Source organism: Aythya marila, assembly GCF_965140915.1.
Source record: "Aythya marila genome assembly, chromosome: 1".
Classification (NCBI taxonomy): Eukaryota; Metazoa; Chordata; class Aves; order Anseriformes; family Anatidae; genus Aythya; species Aythya marila.
The window spans coordinates 20,176,700-20,194,250 of record NC_139042.1 but is presented as its reverse complement, the minus strand read 5'-3'; the positions used below and the strand labels follow the sequence as shown (position 1 = coordinate 20,194,250).

The 17,551-nt window shown below is 38.0% G+C and overlaps 1 protein-coding gene across 3 annotated transcripts in view; it reads right to left on the bottom strand.

The window, feature by feature from the left end:
• Nucleotides 1-15,851, bottom strand: part of TNFRSF19 (TNF receptor superfamily member 19) — a 62,907-nt gene extending 47,056 nt beyond the window's left edge. Inside the window, exons 1-4 of one of the 3 annotated variants that reach the window (XM_082784706.1) lie at nucleotides 15,814-15,844; nucleotides 15,377-15,464; nucleotides 3,179-3,262; nucleotides 1,732-1,842 (exon numbers count right to left, since the gene is read on the bottom strand). In XM_082784706.1, coding sequence (XP_082640832.1) covers nucleotides 1,732-1,842; nucleotides 3,179-3,241 — 174 coding nt within the window. In that variant the 5' untranslated portion in view covers nucleotides 3,242-3,262; nucleotides 15,377-15,464; nucleotides 15,814-15,844. Of the gene's footprint in view, nucleotides 1-1,731; nucleotides 1,843-3,178; nucleotides 3,263-10,260; nucleotides 10,502-15,376 lie in introns of those variants that run through there. The other 2 variants (XM_082784705.1, XM_082784704.1) reach the window with 2 other exon arrangements.
• Between the last annotated feature and the right edge of the window lie 1,700 nt (nucleotides 15,852-17,551).

Here is a 17,551-nt window from a genome sequence, read left to right as displayed (position 1 = left end):
TTACACCAGTGTGAGCACAAAACGCAGCTTGCCCTTCTGCACGGAAATGCAGAGGTACCGCTTTATGACTTGTACTACCAGGTGTAGATTAGACAGCACAATTATGTCCGGCCCTCAGTTTCACGTTCTAACAATTGGCAAGATGTAGGTATGGACACTTAAGCACGAGTCTCATGCATGAGGTTGAGAAGTCTGCTTACTTTTCACAATATCAGCTTGGTCCTCTTTTTTACACCTCTAGAATGATACACATGGTCACCCAAAACATCCAGCCTCCTCATGACTCATAGTTCATAGAATTCAAGATCATCTGGTCCAACCTTTAACCTAGTACTAAAGTCCACCACTAAACCATGCTACTGAGTTCCAAATCTACACATTTCTTGAAGACCTCCAGGGATGGTGATTCAATCACTTCCCTGGGCAGTCTGCTCCAATACTTCACAACCCTTTCAGTGAATAGATTTTTCCTGACCTAAACCTCCTGTGGTGCAACTTAAGGCCATTTCCTTTTATCTTGTCACTTGGCACCTGGGAGAAAAGACCAATCTCCACCTCGCTATAGCCTCCTTTAAGGTAATTGTAGAGAGCAATAAAGTCTCCTTTTCCCCAGGCTAAAATTAATTCTGTCCTCCTTCTCACCTCTCTCTTGTTCTCTCTTTCATTTCTTGTTTCAACTATGTCTTGTTTCCTATCCTTGCTCATACACAGCATCCACTTTTTCCACGTTGAAAGCACCTTAGATCTCCCTCATTACTTGCATCCAGACTTATAATTTTGCTGGAAGTTTTTCCAAGCTAACATTCTAGACCTACTGAATCCCAGTCCATAACTTCAGTCACCATTCATCTCCATTGCTCCACTTCTGCACTCCTAAGAAAACTGCTAATTCCAAATTTCCACAGGGATTTTATTTGGGAAGAAATGTGGTTGTTCTAAAAGAAAAAACTAGTTAAAACTCACTGTAACAAGCTTTCCTTCTCCACAACGTTAACAAAGACTTCTTAAGTGTTTTTTACATGCTGCCTCATATTTTTCTGGCCTCACCCTTCTTAATAACTTAACACATACAGTGCAGACTAGACTTATGGCATTCAAAAGTTGGAAGATGAAGGAACCAAGCCTCACTTGAAACTAGCTTCCCAACACACCAAACTCCTGCAATCACAGACCTGCTGAAAACACAGATCACCTGTTTAAAGCAGGTCTCAGATCTCACTTGAATCTTATTTGGAATTTACTTGCTCATGTGCTTATTTTTATTACATATGATTCTGTTAAGACAAGTTGCTGTACGGAAGACATTTAAGCATCATTTATACTGATGTTTTCACCTAGAATTCCTAAACAACTCTGAAAGTAGGTATTGTAAAAGCCAACCCTCTACATTTCAGAGTTCTGCACCAATCACCAGTTTGAAATTCATATTTCTTACTCTTGTCTACACAGTGACATTAACTAGTCTTAGTTTCCTGTAGTGCTACAAAGGGGAAAAAATGCTAATCGCCTTTAGAAAAATAATTTTAATTTCAGAGCCTAGATCCAGGTACTGCAATGGTACTGCCTACTATATTAATGGCATAATTTCTTAACTGAAGATTTCACATAAAAAGAATCAGAAAACATTATACTTGAAAAAATGAAGAAGGTTCAAAAGTTAAAACATCAAAAACATACACACATGTAAATGCATTTATTGGAAACAAAGTCAAGAAAACATGATCGGCTTACCTTTGAAAGTTCCATTCCAGGTCCACATTGTTTGCAGAGGATACAGTTTCCAGTGTGGTCCCTAAACTCTTGCTCTCTGCAGTCTCCAGTCTCACAAGTTACTTTACTTAGCTAAAAGTAAAAAATATAGGATATATTATATATATAAAAATCAGGGTATATAAATAAAATAATATATATATAATATAAATATAATATTATATATATATAAATATATAAATAATATATATAAATAAAATAATATATATATATATATAAATATATATAATAAATATATAAAAATCAGGTTATATATATCCTGATTTTTAAAGGCCCTTTGTGATTTCCAACAATTTTATGAGTTTTAGAAGACCTACTTATATTTGGTACTTGTGGAAAGTTAAGCCACTTAGTTGTTTGAAAATGAGTTTAAGTTCCTTGCTTTACTCAACACTAAGAAAAACGCATATGACGATTTATTGAAGCTACAATTCACATAACAGTAAGATACTGTCATGATGTTATATTGATGTGTCTCATTTGCATTTTCTTTTTTTAAATGATGCTACCACAATTGAATATATTTAAATGAAAAGGTTTAAAATTAGCTAAGTATTTAGAGATTTTCAAAGGTCAAACCTTTTGGTCACTTAATACTAATAATATTTGGAGTGGTTATCCTAAATTTCAGTATCACTATATTTTAATGGGCCAAATGAGAGAAAATTCAATTTTTGCCCTCAAAGGCATTTAAGTACCTTATATTACCAAATCAGATACTAAGGACACGAGGAATGCTATAAACAGTAATACAAACCATGCAAAGTCTCAGTATAACCAATGGTATCCTATCTACGAACGTTAGAGAACTCTGACAGCTCTCTCAACAATATTTTAAATTAAATGTCCAGAGGCTTGTATCACAGAGAGTGCTCTCCACAATTGCTTCTGAATTCTTTGTATATTTGTCTTTACAGAAAGATCAAAGCCTTTCTGATGGCAACAAAGGGTTAATTAGCCTTAGTTCTAGAGCTTGTTTCTGCAGGTCAGAGTTGAAGTATACTTACAAGGCAATGTAACTGTGCACTACACTATGTTATATGGAAAAACTGGACACTTCAAACTCCTAAACTATATATATACATAGCATATTGTACTAAGAGATTGTCATGGCAAATATCCACTGAAATGAAATATCACCTCCACAGCTCTATATTCACATTTTTTATCCTAGTCTAGTCTTTCTTTCATGAAGAGGCTCAGTCTTTTTTTCTTTTTAAATTGTGTGAGGAGCAGCAAGAAATGACGAAAAGCAGCTGACCAAGCTCACTTTTAAATTGAAAAATTATGTATCTAATTGTGTATATGGATTTAAGACTTTCAGACTTAGCAGCAATGTGTAAAAGAAAGGAAACCATTCTTGTCTGCTATAGTTTTCAACATTCATCTTGGAAAAAAGATTACTTACCAAATATGCTAGTAAAATGATAAGCATCTTCAGTTTATCTTCTTGTAATGCTTTAGCTTCCATTTCTTACAATTAAACCTTTATCTATAAAAAAGAAAAAAATAATTACATTACAATATTGTTTAAATAGTCACATGTACACAGCACACATCTAGCTTGTCAAAATATATAGATATGTTCAAATCATTAAAATATTTCTGATAGATTCCTGGAAGCTAAGTAACTAACATAACTAGCATATAATTAATAAAATTATGATGTTTATATAATAAAAATGTCTTTTTTAGAAGACAAGCCAATACACATTAATATACATGGCCTTAGCTCTCCAAATTAAAAGACTGCTATCAGTCCAAATGAGAACTTCAGCCTTTGTAGATCTAATGTCTGATGTTGACCCCTAACGTATTTTCCACGCTTGTTAGATGCTGACTAAGTACAGGATCAAAAGACAAAATCTTTGTCTTCAAATATGTCACTTATCAGGATCATGTCCGTGTTCCTTCACATAGCCATATCATCCTGTAATGTGAAGCAGAATGGGCTCTAAAACACACTGGAGGCACACACAGGGTTTGTTTCTATCGCTTGCTTAATGGATGTAAACTTCTTAAAATGTTATAAGTATCTTTTACGATCATGTAGGCAGAGACTGCTATAGAAGACTTTTCAAACAGCAGAATCAGATCATACACTAGATCAGGTTTTTGTCACCATATCAGAAAAAGAGCACAGAAAAATCCATAAATTCTCACTTGATTACTTTTTAAGAAGTGGTAACAAACAATGATAAGAAAAAGAAAGGGAATAATTTGAAACTGTCATATAACTGTTGCTATATTGCAACAAGAAGAAAAGAATAAGTAAATCCAGCCCATGTAAAATGCTATTTGAATTTGATACTGATTTGCCTACGTTATATGACAGTAATATTGTATCATTAGTTTCAAGTAGATGATAAACGTTATTTTTTATCATTATCAAAGCATTTTTGTCCTACTTCAAAACTTCAGGAACGATGTTTAATTACACTGCTCAAAAATATAAGATTAGTTATTTTTATTGCTTCAGTGTACAAGAGACTGACAGATGAAAGGATGGAACCTAAAACACAAGCAAAGAACAGAAGAATCACAGGATGGTTTGGGTTGGAAGGGACCTTAAAGCCCACCCAGTTCCACCCCCCTGCCATGGGCAGGGACACCTCCCACCACACCAGGTTGCCCAAAGCCCCATCCAGCCTGGCCTTGAGCACCTCCAGGGATGGGGCATCCACAGCTTCTCTGGGCAGCCTGTGCCAGGGCCTCACCACCCTCTGAGGGAAGAATTTCTTCTTAAAATAGTCCAAATTTACCTTTTTTTTAGTTTAAAGCCACTCCCCTTTGTTCTATCACTGTACCCCCTGACAAAGAGTCCCTCCCCAGCTTTCCTATAGGTACTGGAAGGCCACCTTCAAAGTGTTTTACGCTACGGAACTATAACAAGTACAATACACTTAAGTAAACGACTTCACATTTCCCCATGTGAACACCTTTCATTCATTAGGATGAATTCTAATTGATAACAAAAAAAGCATACTTCAGTGGCACTACTAATGTATTTTAAGAGTAAAAGAAAATTATTGCGAAGTGTTAAAAAATAAAGCCTACCAAGGAAGGCCAGAAGAGGCAGAGAGGTGTGTCAGGCAGCACTCTACAGGAAAGCCAAGATTACATTTTTATGGTTATTTCTCACTTAGTAATGGTAACGGTCTATGGGCCAATAACAATTATCAGATTATATGCACGTCAACATGGGTAAAAAGAAGACATAGCACCAAGTAACACAAATATACACAGATACAGCATCCTATAGAGGCTGCTTTTTCAAGACTGAGGGAAAAACGAAGCAGAGAAATGTGAACTGGGAAGTCTCAGAAAGAATCCTAGATGACTTAAATACAACAATTTAACCTAAGATGTGCCACAGAAAAAACGGAAAATGGGAAAAGAGTGCCAATAAACTTTAAAAGTTATTAGGTGCACAAAGATGGCATGAGAAGCTGACATCGGTAATGCAGCTAGGAAAATTAGGTATAAAAGAACAGCAGTATAAAACAATTTCTACTACTATTACAGGCCGAATAGTGGACAGACAGTAAAAGTTCTGTTAAAGAAAGAGGTTTCAAGAAAAGTTTCTTATCTGTGTTTGGAAGGAACAAGATAGATAAAAGCACACATCGCACCATATATCTTCTGGCTGATCACTAACTGAGCATCTGCTAAGTAAAACCAGATCAGACCAAAGACAAATTGTGAGACTTTGCACCTCTGTGACCTTGAAAGAAAGTATCAGGAAGACCTTAATTACTGCAAAGAATGATGCTGAAACTGAAGAAACTCTTACTGACTTCTTGGTATCATATAATGGCCTCCAGTAGGAAAAAAGTGAATACTTTGTATGCCTTCTTAACTGCTGCAGAAGGCAAAGCTTCATGTAAGCGTGCAGCTGAAATAAAGTTTTAAACATAACTGAGTTGCTTAGAACCGAATATCAACCGATTATTTTAAGTTGTGTGAGTTTATATTCACTATATTCCTTAATATTATTGTTAAATAAAACATAACAGTTCTAATTTAATTATGTTCATCTGTGTAATTACCACCAAAATTTTAAAACAGATACTTTTAATCCTATAAAGACTCTGGTTTTATATTAAATGTGAATATTTACTTTTGCTTGAGAAAATAGGTAAGACATCAAAAAAGAAATGTAATATAATTGTACGTGTTTATGTCAAGTTTCATACAGCATCATCAATACCAACAGTATTGCTAAGCTGTACTAAGCCTAATGATCTAAAAACAGAGCTGTGGTATGATCTAAATAGTCCGTATTTTTCTGAGCAAGTCACTTCAAGTACGGAAAAAAAAAGAAAATTAAGAGCAGCCTGACTTACTGGCCAGAAGATTCAGTACTTGCCATATTACTGCAATTAAAATATATTAGCTTTATGTACTGAAGCTCCAGTCATCCTATACATTCTTCCAATATGGAATAACCTGAAAATGTATTATTGCCTATATGCTAACAAAAATTATTACAATTTATTAAAATCGGTATTGAAAAAAGCTAATGATCTATATATTTTTTTTAATGCTTACAATATTCTGTCGCCACAATGGCACTAAAAAATGGATGTCACTTCTTGATAGAAGGCAGTACAGAATGACCAGCAACATTTTAAATGACAGACGAATATATTTCTGTAACTCAGCTTTTGAAGTTGCCATATCCGTTACAAAATGATCTTATTATAGCACGTACCTCAAAGATTTTTAGGACTCAAAAAGCATATGGAGAAGCACGCTGTACTAAAACACATTTTGTTGACTTAGGTGTGGAAATTTTATTGCAACTGTAAAATATTTTCTATTGAAAAGAAAAATCTACTGCCTTTATAACACCCTTGCCAAATCCAACACCTTCAAACATCAGCAGTTCCAAAACCCAGAGTAAATTTCCAAAATCAACTGCTTTAGAACAAGCAGCAAACCACCATGGACTTCTCCAACTCATCTACACATTTTAGCATGCTTCAAATTTGTTGACTGATCAAACGTGTGGTGTGATCTCACAGCTTTAAGCCTGTGATATGAGATAACATTGGGAAAATTTATCTTTTATAACAGTCAGATCTTCCAATATAAGCTTGCAAATCTCTGGGCCTTAAATTTCAGTGCACTTCAGTGAAGGTTTAGTAGCTCCAAAGCACGTTTAAATCATTTCAGTAGACATGTACATGTATGAACGCCCGTGGCATTGTATCATGGAATTGTAGAGCTTATTGTCCCAGTTCCTACAAAAAAAAATCAAGGACAATACACTGGCTACAACATATGAGAAAGAAACTAACTGGTAGACAATAAAAACCCTCCGTTAAAAACACAAAAAAGATGCTTTTCATGACAACATGCAATAATACAAATGGTTAAGGCACATTAATAAATCATTGTATTGAAAGCAAGTCCCAAAGGAGACATAACTGTGCCAGCTGCTTGTTTCCTGTTTCTGCCTCCAGTTTGATTAAAAGCCCTGATTAAAAAGCAGACACTGCAGCCCTTAATAGCAGGATGCCCTTGGGAAAATTAGTTCTCTCTGGGTATCAAGCAACATTACGCTGATATAAGTTGGACATGAGCTATTCATCTTATATGTATTCAACTGAGTAACAAGAAGAATATTTTGCCTCTAAAATATGCACAAGTTCAATGCATTTAAAGATTATTTGTTCTTTTTCCATTACTAGTATTTTCAACACTATGTTTGGTTATCATAATGTTTTATATAAAAGAAAACGCTGTACATGCGTTGAGTACATGCTGTCAATAAATCATTTTACACGCATCTTCTTAGGTTAACAGAAGTATGCTAGCCCAAAACACACAGGGGAAAAGAAATCAACAGTGATAACATGCTGAGATCAATACGTAGAAGCCCCATTACGAAGTATGGTTGCACAGTTTTAAGGTTGCGTGGGGTCCTACTATGCATATGCATGAAGAGATCAACATTAAACAAAAAGCTAGTAACAGTGATAAACGTATCGTGGAAGTAAGAACTTCCAATCTGCTCGAATTTTACAATCTACTGTCCTCCAAAATGTGCTCCTGCAACTACTTGCTTGTCTGAGCAGAGCAGTCACCACTCTGTCTTAAAGTCAACTTGCCAAAAAATGTTTCTTCCTCCTCTCCAAAACAGAGGAAATTTCACCACAAGAGACGCATCACCTCAAGGCAGCAAGATTAAATTACGGCCTAACAGCAGGTTACTTATATATATAAACAACACTTTGCAGTCAACATCATCTACCTTGCAAGGGAAACTTTCTAATGGGTGAAGGGTCCCAGCTTGAATTTGCCTCACTTTCCTACTTCTTTTAAAGTCCTGTATCCAGTTTCGCATTCATACTTGACCACCACTTTCCATGCTCTCCATAGCACTAACAAAGAATACTTTGACAAGTTCTGGATAAGAAAGAGGACTGAAAATATAATCATCTTATGTTGCCAGTGGAGGTCTCCGGCATCCAACAAATGGGACCTCTGCTCCCTTCTAACCACCCCGTTTCCCACCTGCAGCTGTCAACCGCATGCAATAAAATGACGAGGAGTGGCAGATGGCTTTAGCAGAGTCAGTGCCCCACGGGCAAGAAACAAGAGAAGGGAAAGTACTTATGGTGCTGTAAGGATAGAGACAAAGGGAACAAGTTAGGGACAAGAGCTTCCACTACAAAGCTACACATTGTTATTCTGTCTCTTATGTCTAGAACACCTTCCCCTTACACCCTGCCCACAGCCCTTGTACTCTTCCCCTTTGTGAAGTAAATGAGGTCTTGTCGGACTGCATTTGCTCCAACTGCTATGAGAAGAACCATGTGGAGAAAAATTACTATCAGCTAGGAAACATTCATCACATTAAGCACTGTGTTGAATACATACATGTTTTTTCAGAAACTGCCAGACATGAAATTGTACAAAATCAGGCAGCTACGGATTTTTTTTTTTTTCCAGAGAGGATAGCAGAAGAAAGCTGGAACACCACTGGCTATAGGAAACATTCACATCTATGTTAGGGTATGGGGGAAGAGAGAAAGGAAGTTTTCACATAGTCAGGAAATATTTGTGCTCCTTGTGCTTTGAGCACCATATGCTTTGATTCATGTTAACTTAAGTACCTGACTTTACAGAAGTAATAATGATAATGACTTAATTTCTCCGTGCCCCACAAAAAATAAAATAAAATAATAAAGTCATCTCTGCAGTGTCTTCGCTATCATATACAGTATTTCATAATGCGTTATATCCTAGCGCATCAGAAAGGGCATAGTCCGCAAAACTTGATGATCTGCGGAATTCATCCCTGCTGTTACTACTTGCAAATGATGCTCCTAATCTATGACGATAAAGCTATAGAAGACAGCTCATTATCCATGTTCTTCAACACATCTGGACTATTATTAATTAGAAATTATAGTAAAATGCTGTGACAAAGGTGTAATGTGGTGACGTTTTTCCCTATTCTTTCCTATACTCAAAGCTTTATACAGGGTCAGAGCCTGTGATTCACACAAGAAGCCCTAATCCCATTGAAACCGATGTGACTACTCAGACAAATAACGAACAATTCTCTGCTTTGAGATTAAAACTTCGGTAAGAAGTGTTACTCCTTCTGCTTAATACATCTCATGCATCTCAACTGCTAGGAGACAACAGTTTGCTACATGGAGCCTGAGCATAAAGCTTCATTTATATATACTGGCACTTAAATTCATGTGTAGGTAATACAATAGAACAGGAATACCAACAATACATTTATATTTCATTTACACTAATGTATATCGATAGTTTTTTTCAAAGTCATTTTTAGGAATGGTAAGTTATGAAGCATTGGTTAACACAGTAGCCAGCGCAATGCCAGTGTGTCCCATCTAGCCACCCTTTGGCAATTTTACATGGCATACAACGTTTTAAAAGACCACGGACATGAGTTATGTTCATTCTCAACACACTATTTTATTAGGATTGCAGCTGCGGGTTGTGGAAACTGAGGAAAAAGCAATGCATCGCCTCCTTACTGACAACTGAAACATCTTGTTGCTGGAGTAATGAAGTAAAATCAGAGCAACTATCTGAAATATGGTTAATAACTCGAACAAAACCAGCTTACTTCTATTTGTAAGATATATATACTTGCATATACAGTGAGAAGCATCCAGCCAGCACACCTAACTTGACTTCGATGTGTTGGTGCGCTCGAAACGGCTTGTGAAGCGGCTAGCAAACCCACCTACAGCCTGAACCAAATTGCCACTTCTGCTTGTATTAAACGCTACCAGATCCCCCTGTTAATTTGATAAAAGCAGTCATCTAAAGCAGCTGCAAGCACAGGAACGGTAGGTAGGTATCGAGTATCACGACTTTTCAAGAACACCAGGCAAAGCTTTTCATCCCAAGGTCAGACGAGCGGAGACAGACACCACGCAGGGAAGTTAAACAAGCAAAGGCAGAACCACGATCGCTGTTTTTTTTTTGTCCCCTTACCGGCCCAAAACTCCTGCTCCGGCTGCCCCAGCTCGCAGCAAACACCAATCCCTCAGCCGTCGACGGAGAGGACGCCTCGTGGGGGCGACCGCCTGCTCCTCGGGGCTCCCTGCACGCCGCACCCCGGGAGCGGAGCAGCCCCCCGAGGGCTACAGGGATGAAAAAGGCGACGAAGGAGACCCCTCACAGCCAAAACTAGCCCCCAAACACCCACCTGCCACGTCCCGACCGCGGCGGCGGGGCTGCGGCGAGCCGCTCCCACCAGCCCCCGCCCTCCTCCCCTCACGTCCTCCCGTCGCCCCTGGCAACGCCGCGCCGCCGCCATCGCTCCCGCCCCCCGCGGGCCGGCTCAGGTGACCGCGGGCAGCCAATGGGCGGCCCCACGTGCCGCCGAGCGGGCCGGCCGGGGCGGTGGCTGCGGCCGTTAGCGCCTCGTGAGGGCGGCGGGGGGCGTTGGGAGGGAGGCACCGAGGGAAGGACAAAACCCACCCCAAAAATAAAAGGACCACGCAAAAACTTCTCCTTAGATAAGGGCTGTCTGTATCAGGTGGGCTGGGTGAAGCCCTTTGCTGCCCACTGGGCAGGTGGAGACCTTGCAAAGTCGTTCCTGCCTGTCCCACGCAAAGACCACGGTGATGACCCTCTGGTGATTCACTGCAAAGTTCTCTCCTTCCCTAAATAGCTAGGCAGTTTTTTTTTTTTTTATTATTTTTCTCTTGCTACCTCAAAATCTGAAATATTCTCCCATTTTGCAAATATAAAATTACCAAGGTAGAAGTACACAGCCAATACCAAATGCCAGTTCAGAAATCCAGCCCTCCGGAGAGAAGAAACTGTTCACAGTCACTAGAAAAGGCATAGCTTACTGCAACTTAACTGTATCACAGAATCATGAAGGATGGAAAAGATCTTCAAGATCATCTGGTCCAACCACCACTTACCACCTACTAAACCATGTCCCCAAGCACCACGTCCAACCTCTCCTTGAACACCCCCAGGGACAGTGACTCCACCACCTCCCTGGGCAACCCGTCCCAGTGCCTGACTGCTCTTTCTGAGCAGAAATGTCTCCTCATTTCCAACCTGAACCTCTCCTGGCACAGCTTGAGGCCATTCCCTCTAGTCCTATTACTAGTTATCTGTGAGAAGAGGCCGACCCCAGCTCCCCACAGCTTCCTTTCATGGAACTGTATCAAGCAATAAGGTCTCCCCTGAGCCTCCTCTGAACTAGGATCTTTGTTTTGGTTAGTGATACTCCAACATTGGTGAAACCAATCTCAGAGTCCTTGGTGAAAAAAAAAAAAAAAAAAAAAAAGAAAAAAAAGCCTTGTGAGGATTTCAGGTTACTAGTTTTAATTTGAATTAAAAGGTTAATGATATCGGTGCAGTCTAAACAATTGTATGGATACATTGGGCATTGAGTAGGGTTATGAAGAGAATGAACGGACATGTATACTTGGCAGTAAAGCACTTTCAAATAAATAGTTTTGGGGAGCTTCTCACAGAGATAAAATTTTGGAGTTTGCCAACCATGTGGACAATTACGAAACTTATTGAAATACAGCAACTTGTCTGTGAAAAGATAAATGGTTGCAACAAAATGAATTGCTTTCAATTAAAAAAAAAAAAAAAAAGCCTAGCTCAGAAAATTTACGGGGGTTTTCATTTAATTATGTTATAAAAGGCCCTGCAAAGAAGAGTTTTGTTTCAGGACTGTTGCCAGAAGGAGCTCTGTAAGAGGCTGGAATTCCTGTGAGGAATGGCACGCTACAGCACAACGGCGGCGCATCTGTTGTGCATGGCAGCTGCTGCACAGCACTGAGCTTTCTACATCCTCTTGCTATTTACAGACAACTGTTTTGAATGTCATGTTTTGTGTAGACACCTGTAAAATGTATTGCATGAGGTCTTAGTGGAGTCACTCTGTGTTTCAGATACTCATTTTAAAGTAACTTATTTAGACAAGTGTATTAAAACATCCCAGTGTTCTTAAAGTATTGACTAAACACTGAGGACTACCATATGAAGAAACATTAAGACTTTCTCATCACACGGGTTTACTGTTCCTGTGAATTAAGAGCAACATGAGAGTCTGTAACATTGAAATGTGTTTCAGTCCCTGTTGGAGCATGTACATGTAAAATGAATGAGTTAATTACATTAATCATTGAGAGATGTTGAAAATTGCAGGCTTTCTTTTGTTTTGAGTCATGATATTTCTTCAAAGGAAATGGAAGACAGAGAACTGTTACAGCAACTAGTGTAGATGCAAGAACAGAGATTGTCTCTACAGCCAGGAAAGCAGAGAATAACTATTTGGAAAGTAGTTTCAGCTGACCCCTTTGATAAGACTAAGTTGCGTGACATATCTGATGTGGAAGCAGAAATTGTACAGCAATAGGAAGTTGTTATCTCCATATCTCAAATGCTAACACAGTTCCCCCAGTCAACTGTGAGATAGATCTACTCTTGTTATGACAGCTGTTGGAAACTGATGTCAGTATATCTGTACAATGTCTTTTGATAGTCTTAACTATTACAAATCTTAAAATATGTTTATGATGTTATCTAAGACACGCTGTTTGGAAATGGCTCTATTTATAATCAGAAATTGCTCAAGCTATTTTAATAAATAAATGATATACTTGTGAGTTTCCTAGTCTGATTTGCTTTGAACTTTTTCCTTCTGAAAACTTAAGCCTGAGGATTAATTAGTGTTTATACAGCACTTTGTAAACCCAAAGTCATAAGCGCCAAGAATTATTATTACTTAATCGTTAAAAGTCAGATCAATGAAAAATTAAACTGTCAGAGAACTGCTTTTTGAAACAACAAAAACGCTGAAAATCCTCTGCCTCCCCCCATATGTCCAACTGTGCTTTTATTTGTCTCACATACAGACAAACAAAGATATTTTTCAGTTTAAACAGGTTAACGCCCATCTGTGTTTAAATAAATGGGAAGATTACCTAAAATCCTAGGGACTTTTTACATAATGAAGAAATCTTTATTTCCTAACTGCAGTTTTAAGACCTGAATATTACAAATATTTATATATTTAAATCCGACTTGTCAGTGCAACCTATCTGATTAGCAGTGTTACTTCTGTGAGCATCTTTACTCATTTCTGTGATTGTATGGTCAGATCCTTACAGTGATACTTTAAATGTATTTGGCTCAGCTATTTTGACTGCTGAAGAAAACTAAAAGAATCCTTATATTATTTTTTTTTCTTTGCTTCTCTTTTTACTTTACAGCAGACACAGGTATGGTTTAAAAACAATTTTCCTCAGAAAATAAATGTACATGTCAGAAAAACAGCAACAATCAAGGGAAGATTGGCTTGTCAGTGAAGCATAGATTTCGCTAGAAAATAAACCCATCTTTTCAGAGTTACAGAAACATCATTGTTATCTAAAGAAAAATTCTAAATTTTGCTTTGGCTATGCCTTCAACAATATTCTTCCTTGACAGCTATACACACATTATTCATGCAGTGCTAATTACTTTCCTTATAATATAATTGACTTGTTAAGCCAGAATATGAATTAATTGGTGGTATAGAAAAGTAAATGATACCAAGTCAGGCCTATTTAATCTGTGTCTGGCATATTATCTCTTGATATTCAGTAAATTTTAAATTTATATATACAAATATACTTTTAATTAGAAAGAAACAAAGTTTGCAGCCTGACTAATGAAAGCTGACTACATTCAGCTGGAAGTGCTGATGATCTTATTCAGATGCAAGCAGACTGCTAAAATTTAGTTTTGCATATTACTATATTGTATCATGAAATATGAACATCTTGAGGGTCCTGGACTGGTAAATGTCCTAAGGAACAGAGTCCTGACAATGCTTAGCAGCTATCAGTTTTGCTGTCTTTTAGCTTCAATTTATTAATAAGTGGATGTGCTTAAAATTTGCATATACCTAAATTTAGATTTAAGCATAGGCATTTAAAGTCAGTATTTCAGAACTCACTGTCCACCATGAAGACTCGATTTTCAAAGAGCTCAGTGTCTGGAATGTTGAACTTCTTTGCAGGTCTTGCCCCAGTTATATGTTCTAAGTTCTTCTGAAAATCTAAGTTATCTTAAAAAAACTACAGAAAAGGATTGAGTCTTATTTGAAGAGCCTGGCTTCAGCTACAGGCACAGAACACTCACAGATTTGGTCCAAATTCACAAAAAAAGTCTGACCCTTTAGAAGTGCTAAAGTATAATGAATAATCCTAACTCTTCTAATGATTCTTTAGAGTGAATTTCTGGAGTAGATGTCTTTGATTTTCTTAAACATTACATATTCAAATGTATGAATTTGAGGAACAGAATATAAAATATTGTGAAATGAAATTGCTTCACTGAAATAGAAGCAAAGCTTCCATGGAATTCAGCAAAACCAGGTGTTTGTTCTAGATAAGCTAGAGATTTCTTTAATATCCTTATTAAAATGCCTTACAGGAAACTTCTATCATCAGGTTAAGATGTTAATTTTATTATCAAGATTTCTTTTCATATTTGATAGCTGAACTAACATCTAGTTAAAATAAAAAAAAAAAAATCTCTTCTGTATATAAGGATGTGATATTTATAAATGTAGTTCTAATAAGTTGTGCAAGAGGATGCCTTTTCATCTCAAGTATGCAACTAGTGGGATTAAAAGTGTTGCTTGAAGAAGGCAGGCTTTAATAAACACACTGAAAGCAAATAAATATACAAAATGTAGGAAATATGGCTGGTCTTTTCTCAGAAAATAAACATTCCTCTAAGTCCTGTAATGCTTGTATTTGAATATCACTTTACAAAACTACAGACAGTTGGAAGGAGCAGTGCACACCAAAATATTATACACCCCCCCCCCCCCCCCCCCAAATATTGAAACAAATTAGATTTAGCTTCAGTTTTTAATTGTCTATATGTTCTAGGTACTCTATTTTCCTATAATTCTGCATGAGTTGCAAATAAAAATGCTGCATAAATTATATATAGTCTTTCAAACTATATACACACAATGACATGCAGTAGTACTGTTTATGTGAACTCTAATTTCTTAAAGCAAAGCAAAACTGAAAAAAAAAACACAACAACAACAAAAAAACACAAAATCCAGTACCTGTTATATGATGAAGTTTTCCAGTGCCCAGACTTTCTGCAACTTAATTTCACACTGCCAGAGCTTCTGTGTTAAATGCTTTTACCTCCTTAAAAAAAAAAAAAAAAAAAAAAAAAAAAGAGAGAGAGAAAGAAAGAAAAAAAAAGTATGTCAGCACAAGCCCAGACGAAACTCCAAATCCGGGAAAATAAAATTAACCATACAGATCAAAGGCAGACGAGCACTGAGACCAAATGCCTGTAATCTGATCAGTGATCAGTTGCCATACATCAAAGGCAGTGCTTTGGAGAGGAAAAAGAGCTCTTTTTTTCTCCAGCAGGTAGTTGTACTCTTAAATTCTGCCTTTCAGTAGTCTCGTTCTTTTGTTAAAAATCGATCACTGGCTTTTTTTCCCCCCCTTTTCTTTCTTGTGCTGGGAGAATGCACACGATTCTGACATGCTTAGAGTTGAGTGGCTGGATCTGTAGCTTTTTGAGTTCCCAAGCTGTGTTGTGGATTGTGTGTTGGAAGCTTTCCCCAGTGCCAGCGGGTTCCGCTTTATCCCTTTCATCTCACTGAGCTGCAGATCCCATGACATCATTCAATGCTGTGGGACTGGTTAGAGAGCTATAATACAGCCTGTGGGGGAATACAGCTAAAGAGCAACAAGAGTTTGCATGATTTCTAATCAGGTTAGTCCATTGTAACAAACCCAAGGCTCACTTCAAAGTTTTCATTATATTAAAGTTTCCTCCCAAGAAGGGAGAATAGTGTAGCTATAAGGTTTTCTTAAAAAGATGCTTTATAATTTTGCCTGCTACAGGAAGTGACAATTTTCCATAAAGTTCTGGAAGTCAGACATGCAGGTCAGTTTGCTAGGCAGCTCTTACAGATGACAGAAAACTACTTTTGCTTGTCTCTTTATTGAGGTTTGGAGAGGAGGAAGTAGTGCATTTTGTGCACTGCAATTGTTTTTTTGTTTTGTTTTGTTTTTTTGTTTTTGTTTTTTTCTTTCTTTCTTTTTCTTTTTCTTTTCATTGGTAAAAGCAAGCACAATAGAGCATGCTCTTACTCCCTAGTTTGTGTCCTCCCTGCTGCTTAATGTGTGGCCTTTGCAAATCATTTTATTTGGGCCTGATTCATCTGTGGCTCATGATTCCTTTATGTAAATGAGCCATAAAGCTGCTGTAAGTAACTCTCAGAAGCTCTTTAGTGTGAGGGCATTTTTTTTTTTTAGCTGGGATAGATTCGAAGTGGTCACCATTACGCTGTCAGCAGAAAGAGGCTTTGGGGGGAATGAAAGGCTACTGGCAGACATTCGCTGTGCTGCTGCAGTTCGTGGTCTCAAGAACTGTTGGAGGAGCCCATGCAGCCGCAGAGAGCAGGAGAATTTTCAAGGTGGAGCAAACGCTGAAGAAATGTGCAACTGAATTTCATTTTCTCTGATTGGAGGCAAAGCTAGCATTTGGCACAGAGATTAATTCAACCCTCTGTGCTTCAGCTGTTAATAAAGCATACAGATATCAAGCAGGACGGCTTTTAGGATAATCAGCCATCCTGAAGATATCACTGCAGTTCCCATAAATGTATACCCCCACACTTTGGGTATACCACATGTGGAGATGAAAGCGATACGAGGCTGTTGACTGGTAGCCATTGGTAGATCCCTGCAAATATTTGCACACTGAGTAACCGAGAATTCATTTAAAAGGCAAAAGTGAAAAGAGGAAACATGGTTGCCTTGAGCGATAAAAGCAAAAGCAAACCATCAGCAGATAATGGGTGCTGGATAGTCAAGTGCGGGAGTGATGAAGTAAGTGTCTGGTGGAGATTCCTCACCCTGCGCCCTGTTTGCAGGCTGAAAAAAGAGGCCTGCCCCTCTCTGCATAGTTTGGGGCTGCATCCTTCTGCCTTCAGCTCTCTCTTCACGTTTCAGGCTGCTGTGGTGCTGCTGCTTCACTGCTGCTGTGCTGCTGCACTTGGTAGATGAGGGAGCCTTCTGCTGGCTGCATGATGTACTGTGGGCAGATGCACTGCAAGCCCCAGTGAGAGCAATCACTTCCAAAAAGTTTTGAGATCCTCCTGTGCGGTGCTATATGATGTGGCCTTGTTGCTACTTGGACATGGTTTAAGTGTTGTTTTGGATCAGCTATCCAGGTAGGCCTCTGGGGGATGCACAGGTAATTGAGATGGAGG